At 44.1% G+C, this 7,816-nt stretch overlaps 2 protein-coding genes across 2 annotated transcripts in view; one reads left to right on the top strand and one right to left on the bottom strand.

Annotated features, from left to right (window-relative positions):
• Nucleotides 1-6: 6 nt before the first annotated feature.
• Nucleotides 7-2,233, top strand: TAF13 (TATA-box binding protein associated factor 13). The gene is made up of 3 exons (XM_008631770.2): nucleotides 7-13; nucleotides 488-585; nucleotides 1,581-2,233. The coding sequence occupies exons 2-3, from the start codon at nucleotides 496-498 to the stop codon at nucleotides 1,749-1,751; spliced, it is 261 nt and encodes an 86-aa protein (XP_008629992.1). The 5' UTR covers nucleotides 7-13; nucleotides 488-495; the 3' UTR covers nucleotides 1,752-2,233.
• A 415-nt stretch (nucleotides 2,234-2,648) lies between these two features.
• NEPRO (nucleolus and neural progenitor protein) overlaps nucleotides 2,649-7,816 on the bottom strand; it is a gene marked incomplete at its 5' end in the record, with an annotated part of 5,709 nt that continues 541 nt past the window's right edge. The window contains 7 exons of the mRNA XM_008631899.2: nucleotides 2,649-3,643; nucleotides 4,099-4,349; nucleotides 4,799-4,860; nucleotides 5,533-5,894; nucleotides 6,771-6,848; nucleotides 7,212-7,343; nucleotides 7,451-7,527. Coding sequence (XP_008630121.1) covers nucleotides 3,247-3,643; nucleotides 4,099-4,349; nucleotides 4,799-4,860; nucleotides 5,533-5,894; nucleotides 6,771-6,848; nucleotides 7,212-7,343; nucleotides 7,451-7,527 — 1,359 coding nt within the window. The remainder of the gene's footprint in view (nucleotides 3,644-4,098; nucleotides 4,350-4,798; nucleotides 4,861-5,532; nucleotides 5,895-6,770; nucleotides 6,849-7,211; nucleotides 7,344-7,450; nucleotides 7,528-7,816) is intronic.

The following is a 7,816-nucleotide window of genomic DNA, read 5'->3' as shown; positions in this document are numbered from 1 at the left end:
TTCTCCAAAGAGCGTGAGTCGGGCCGGGCCACAGCCCCCTGCCCAGCGCGGACGGGTCACTCAGCTGAAACTTCGAGCTCACAGCTATCGGGGCCCAAAACTCACTGCTCCTTAGCAAAGCAGCGGCTTTCATTCTGTGCCTTGGCTGCAAGTGCAGAAAGCTGCCGCGTAGACCCCCCTCAAAAATACTACTAGTGCATCCTCTGAACCTAGGTGTGCCCGAAGTCAGCTGCGCTGTCAGTGTGCAGTGCTTTACAGCCTAAATGAATATTCAGAGAGCCTGTCCTCAGACATGATTTTCTGTATGTACAGCACCTGGCTTTTGTTGGCTTCTGCTTTTTTCCTGTATGTTTCCTCAAGAATTGTCCTGCCTGACAGACGAGAGTGCCGTCCTGGTGCAGGAATGTGCAGGCTGGTGAGCTCTAACTAGATGTGTGCAGCACTGAATGGATGAAAGACGCCTCATGCTGAGTGTTTCTTTGTGCAGTAAGGTGCATGATGTATGGATTCGGGGACGACCAGAACCCTTATACAGAATCAGTGGACATTCTTGAGGACCTGGTAATAGAATTTATCACAGAAATGGTAAGTCAGCTCTAGACAGCACGGTCAAAACATCCTCACCAAAACTTTTAGCCTTCTGAAGGTTAATACCTCTGCATTATTTCAGGCTCCAAACTCATGGCATTAGTAGGAGAAACATAAACTTGGATTTTGTTTTTCCAAGATCAAAGCAAAATTTATGCATCTTGCTCCATGTGGGTTTGGAACACTGAAGTCCTTAAGTAGCAGTTAGGTTAGTATTGTAGGAGAGGAAATACCCATCTGACTTTGGGGTTCACTGTGGCGTCACTGTATGTGCAGCTGACAGAAGATAAGGCTCAGATTTGAAAGTCTGTCAACTTTCTATGTTTGCCCAGTGTCTGTACATGGATGGGAACTTAACTCTGCCCTACAAAAGAAATGCATTCTTGGGCCTGAAGCCATTACTTTTCCGGATCTGGATAGCGTTTCAAAGTATCCAAGCCAGGGCTTGCTTCCAGCAGCAGCCGCTTAGGGTCCCTGTTGTTCTTAGTCTGACATGTCCTGTTCCTGTATCAATGTTGCAATGTTCTTCCTGACTCAGAAACCCATCCTAGTAAGCTGGGAAGATGAGTGATGAGATGTTCTCACAGACCCCTTCTTATTTTGAAAGGTTGGTCTTGCCTATCCTTATCAAAATGGATACACTGTCCCTACACTGTCCTCTGATACGGTTACCTCACATTGCTTCCAAGTTGTGCCTTATCTTCAGGTATTCTGCAGGCTGGGTGTCCTACATGTGATCTGGCCTTAGTTCTGATACCGTTATGTAATGTATATATAGTGGTATGTTTGGGGTCTAAGTGACAGGCAGCCTGGGACAGCAGAGTAAGTCCATGGTCTTCTGGCAAGTTCTCTTGTGACTAGGATGATGGTGCCCAGAACCTGCAATTGCTTGCTTTTTTGTTATAAAATGACAGGAAATAAAGTGGAATTGAGAGCTTAAAAAACCACCATGGCAAAGGAATGCTGCTATCTTTTTTTTTCCCCTCTAACAGACACACAAGGCCATGTCCATCGGGCGGCAGGGTCGGGTGCAGGTTGAGGACATTGTCTTTCTAATACGCAAGGACCCCCGGAAGTTTGCCAGAGTTAAAGACCTCCTAACTATGAATGAAGAACTGAAACGAGCCAGAAAGGCCTTTGATGAAGCAAACTATGGGTCTTGATTTTGTGCACAAGCTGCACTGGAGCATTATTTGGGCATCTGCTGCTCAGTAAGAAGGAAGATCGTGTGTGTTGTTTGGAAGGGTTATTCGGGATGGAGGTCACTGCTGGGATGTCTACCCTCACTCCCAGCCTTTTCTGAGAAATATTCAAGCAGCTGAAATGTTACCTGATTGTATGTGGTATACTTAGGTATTTTTATACCGTTTGATGAAATGAGAAAAAGAGCTGTAAAAATTCCTGCAATGGCAGGAGTCTGTTTGAAGTAGGCCTATGTTCAGTCAGATGGCTCGAGGGCTGATGATTCACGATTCTCTAAAATAATTTCAGTTGTCACTGGGTGTTCCTGTGACAGGAAACCCAGAAAATGGATCTTGGTTATCTGTATAAAGACCTTAAGCCCAAACTACTATCAAAGTTGTGCTCTTTGCTCTGTATATGCTTTTTGAATAAAACATGTTTGTGCTCCTGTTTCACAGCTAAATGTACATTGACCAGTTCACACAAGGTGGGTAATACAGGGAGTTTAGCACTTCATAGGCTATGAAGGTTATTTTTGTTTGTCTCAGTGGGCACAGCTCTTTTATTTTCTACCACTATTAAGCCTAAGAAATTGAACTTAGCCCACTCAGGATTTACTTGTACTACTTATTTGTAGCCCCCTCCATACTGCTGTTATACAGCTGCTCTGTACTAAACCAGATTCCTATTCTTCACTTTGAATTTTTTTTTTCCTTAATACTTCCTGGTGATCCTGATTGTGGGAATTAGTTACAAGCAAGAGCCTGGCAGACACCACTAAGCCCACTGCTTTATCTAACACTATGGGGTACCTGTGCCTTATATTGCCAACCAGGCAGAAACTGCACTTAGATTAAAAAGATTTTGGGGACAGTGAGAAACATGTTCATCAGGAATTTACTGTTGCAGGCCACAGCTGTGCTTTCCCCTGCTTCTGGAACAGCTCAGGGGAGGTAGGTTCAGTTAATTCCTCATTTCAGAACAAGGATAACAAATGCTGAAACAGCAATAATACTGCACATCAAGGCTGTCCCCTGTACAAGGAGCACGGAAGGAAGGGTGTAAGGTTTGGAAAGGTGTTGGCAAGTCTTTTGTCCAAAGCAGCAGTAAGTGATCAGATGCAGCCTTCTCCCATGGATGGTAACTATTTGCACTGTGGATTTGACAGCAGCATTTAACATGTGGTCAAGCAGTAGAGAGGGAACTCTGAGTAAGGGTAACAAAGTCACTGTTCCTGGACAAGGCTGTGTAAAAAGACAGATACTATCCAGGTATTTGGAACACCCTTAAAAATAAAAAAGCAGCCATTTAAAAAAAAAGCTGCTTTACAAAAACATAATAAAATGGTTGCTATTTTGTTAACGGAATTCAGAATGTGAGTTACTGACACACCATTAGGGTTCAGAGGGATTTACTTAATAAAAAAACAACAAAAAACTAGAGTGACTTGACCTCTTTCCTCCTTCAAGTCCACGGTCAGACACCTATTGCTGCAAAAATAGAATCAATATCTGTGTGCTCAGCAGCTTCTTTCGACACAGGGCCAGGGCTTGCTTCCAGCAGCAGCCGCTTAGGGGTCCCTGTTGTGCTTAGTCTGTCATGTCCTGTATCGATGTTGCAATGTTCTTCCTGACTCGGAGACCCATCCTGGTAAGCTGGGAGGATGAGGGATGAAATGTTCTCACAGAGCCCAAAAAGCTCAGGAGGCTTTTGCCCAGCGGTCTGTAGAGCTGTCTTCAAGCACGCAGATGATGTGATCCTCCTTCGGCAGAACCGTGCCCCGAGGCGCTGCTTTGGCCGGCGCGTGTGCTGTGACCCGTACAGGAGGCATTTACAGACAGATGTTTTGACACAGCGCAGCTTTTTCTTCAAGCTTAAGGGGAGGAAAGTGCACAAAACAGAACTTTATCAGCTAGTAAAATGTTACATCATTTGGAGTTTGGAGAGATTTGCTTATTAGCCCTCTCTATCATTTTCCTTATCATACCAAGGAAACAGAACAGCACCTTGTACAATAGTAGCCAGGGCAGTCTGAATAAAGACAGCCCTTGTCTCATACAGTTGTTACAATTAAACATGAAATAATTTAAGTTGCATTTTCATCCTCCCTCTTAATACTGTACATTTGTTAGCCTTTTAAATCCTTTCACAAGTGACTGAAGCTAAACAGAATGCTCACGTCAGAGTGCCCAGTAACCTGAACTAGTGATCCTGTTTGAATTTTAAAAGAATGGCTTAGACCACTGTGTTTCACTATACAAGAGCAAAATACTTAATATTAAAATATAAAGTGTTAGACTCAGAAATCCCACACCCATGCAAAACTACCTGCATCCTTGAGCCTCCACATGGTGCAGCCGGTTGCTTTTCAACAACTTGTTACGCAGAAAATAGGCTTCTGATTTGAATTTGTTGGTTTTGCACCACAGAATAGCTTTTCTGAGTGCCTCTGACAGCTCCCCAAATGATGCAGCTGTTTGGACCATCTGCACAAAAGATCCAGTATGCTGTGATTTTGCTATCCGAGAGGAGGGTGGTGCCAACTTTGCTTTAAAAGGTGTTGATGCAATGCTTAGACCCTGAAACAAACAGTAACAGAAAGTGTTGTAAAAAGATGATGTGTCTGATCCTTTCTGCTGGAAGGGAACAGAACACAGGGGTTTTTGTGAGAACACTCCTTATTTTCTAAGGATAAAAGGGAACAGCGATCTTGTTTTGTGGAATACAGAAAGAAGAGGCAGATAATTAGAATTTGTATTCCTGTCTACTACTGACTTGCTCTCTGGTCATTTCATGTGACAAACCAACAAATGCTCAAATTCCTAAGCAGAAATAAGTAGCAATTTTCTGTGAAAAGCTTCCACACTAACTTGGGTTGTTAGGCAAAAATAAGGCAGGAAAAAGGGACATTTTCAATCAGGGATATCGTGTTTCAAGTGTTAAGTGTCTTTAAAACAACAAAAAAAACCTATTACATAAAAAAAAAATGAAACCACCAACCTAATATATAAAACAATACCATACAAACCTCTTGTGCTGGATGTCTGGATGGCCTAAGCAAGGTCTTCACATCAAACCCTGGGTGCTTCCCTACAGAGAGAGAGGAGAGTTCCCATTACAACACCAAGACAGTTTTATTTCTTTGCATGGAAATGCCACAGAGCTCTCGGCAGGCTCCCACCTGTACTCAACATTTTCAGGCAGACTCAAGGGAACTGCACTCATTGCGCACTGCAGCTGGCAAGGAATGAAGAGCATGCAGAGGTTTACAGATGGCTGCAAAGTAGAGCTCAATGGGTAAAAGCTTCACACCAACACTTGGATGGCTGCAGTCACTGGCCATAGCCGTGACTGCAGAGGAAGACTTGGGCATAGTCCAGAACAGCAAGTGCAGGATACTTGCATCCTGTACCTACAGCCTCACCTACTCTTGTAGGGACTGCAGACAGTGCCCTTAGCTTGTTATCTACACAAAATCAGGAAAGTACAAGTAACTATTTTCAGGACCTATATACTGCATTCATTACCTGCTTCTCTCCAGACTGTATCCTGTTTAAAAGAACCCCCCCAAAAAATCATGATACTGACATTATCCACAGCTTTATAAAGGCAAGGGTACATGCAGCATTCTCTTCTCCCAAGGACAGGGAGTTTGTACCAGAACCACACTGTGGGCAGTAGAACTGCTTGGCCCTGTTGGACAGAAGTTGCAGTCAGTCTCTGAGGTGTCAGAAACCATTACACTGTGGCACAAGGCTTTACCTCTCCTGGCTCTGGGCACCACAACTGTCTCTCCAATGTCCACGGGGCACGGGATGCTATGGCTTTTCACGGCACTTGTACAGGTCTCAGATTTTCTCTTTTTCCCAACCTTTGATACTGCCTCTGGCATTGCTGGGAAGAGCTTCTTCATCCAGCTGGTAGACTTTTTGGTTGTAAGCATTTTAGCCTTTTGCTTCTTTGCCTCAGAGGATACATTAACTCCAAGGAAGTCGCTGATATCAGAAGGGAAGGTAAACCCCTTGATATAGGGTGTCTGTTGGGTCTCAGATACCAGATGAAGCGTTGTCCACAGCGCACCATACAAGGATGTGAGGGTCTGCAATACACACCTGTACTGAATCCTGAAGACAGAGGACAAAAAAGTATGGAGTCTCCTCTAGCAAAACATTATGCACACTGAACAACTACCTTCAGCTCAGGTAAGAGATTCCAAGGTGCCCTTTCCCTATTTCCCCTCAGTACAAACGTACTTTTTTACACTTCATCACCCTGCTTTCCTTAAGTCTGAGGTTTAAGGAACTGTTCCAGATCAGAATGTAGAAGTGACTTAACTAGTAATTCCTGATCAGGAGCCCCTTTGCTTCTGTACAGTTTTGCTGAGTGCCACACTTGGAACCCATCAGGTTCTTGGGTCACATCCAAATCAGTCGCCAGGAAGTCTTCCCACAAAAGCACCCTGTACCACCTTAAGCCTGATGCCAAAGAATTGCCTGCTCTACGTTTCCTGGAGATACAAGATTTCTTGTGCCAAAGAAAGTTCTTCTAACAATGCTGTTACTCCTTCAGCTACAGACAGCAGTTATTCTCGCAGACTGAGAGAGATCAGAACACCAATTTCCCTGGAAAACTCAGCAGTATAATAGAACATGTTTATCCCAGCCTTTCCATTTCAGCATGAGGCAGGACTTACTGCTTGCTGCACAGAGCACCAGGTGTTTGTGGCAGGCTGACACTAACACTGATTTCATTAGAGCTTCATACAGTTTGCTAAGATCCAAGAACAAAGCCTTTCATAAGTGCATTTAAGAAGTCTCTCCTCACTTGCACAACTCTGCAGGTGCTAGAATCAAGTCCAAAAGCATCGAGGGACCTTCCCTTCTCCTCCTCCCAACTGAATAAAGCTCCCCTTAGCAGCAAAGCCTAATTACAAGCCCTTCTCCCTGACAGGCACATCAAACAGACAGACACAAACAAGACAGACTTTTGAACACACGAACCAGAGCCGGCTCAGGAGCCCTGAAGCCACAGTGTTCAGGAGTATGAATTCCTTCGAGCAGAGGTGTTTAATGGACAAGCTGAAGATTACAGCAGTTAAGGTTAAAAAAAAAATAAACAGCATGTAATGAGATTTGCTGAACACACCAACTAGAGGCAATTCGCAAGGCGATATCCTGGAATAATCTGGGAGATGAGCAGCCAAACTTTGGATTGCTCAAGGCCAGAACAGCTGCCAGCCAACAGCCTGAGCTTCCTACATAATAACTTGAAAATAAGGTGAATAAGGTGTTTGGCTATCAAAGAAACTTCAAGTTGTACAAATGAATTGCACAGTTGAGTCCATCAGCAATACAGGGAGGGGCCTAGAGCAGACCCAGATTTGGTCTCATGAGGTGCTACTGGTGAACTCTAAGAAAGTTTCTGTGGTGAAAAAAGGATACAGAAAAGCTTTACAGCAACAATCCAGTAGACGCAGTACGAGCTTGCAGCCTCCCAATACCTTCAAAGCCACTGTTTCCAGCATAGGCTGGCTGGGAACCAAGCACTCTGTCTGGGCTTCGGATGCATTTTTCCTGTGTTGATACAGAGATGAGGGGTTGGTTATGAACTAGCATCCTCTTCCTTTAGCTCTGCAGATGGAGTTAATGGATAGTACAAGATATAGGACCATGACACTTACTTCGGAATCAGTTCTACCAGAGTTTCCAGGCTGCCCACCAGATTCATTTTCCATAGGCGCTTCAAACATTGTTCTACCTTTAAAAAAAGAAAATCCCTTTGACTGGTATTTTGAGATACTGAGTGCCCTGGTCAAAGAACTGTCACTATATTAAATGACACCTTCTCCTTATCAGTTTAACAGCCCAAACTGCAGGTTTGTGTCATGGGATGTTCTGGGATGTTTCTGCATCTGCACTGTGATGAAAAACATCCCTTCATCACTCTACTGAAAATAAGGAATTACATGAAGGACTGGAGTAGGCCGTGTTTAATTGGTGCTGCATGATTTCCCCTGCTGTATACAATGGCCTTTAGTACTGGCTGT

The sequence above is a fragment of the Corvus brachyrhynchos genome, unplaced genomic scaffold (genome assembly GCF_000691975.1).
Source record: "Corvus brachyrhynchos isolate BGI_N302 unplaced genomic scaffold, ASM69197v1 scaffold3, whole genome shotgun sequence".
Taxonomy (NCBI): Eukaryota; Metazoa; Chordata; class Aves; order Passeriformes; family Corvidae; genus Corvus; species Corvus brachyrhynchos.
This window is presented reverse-complemented; position numbering and strand designations above follow the sequence as displayed.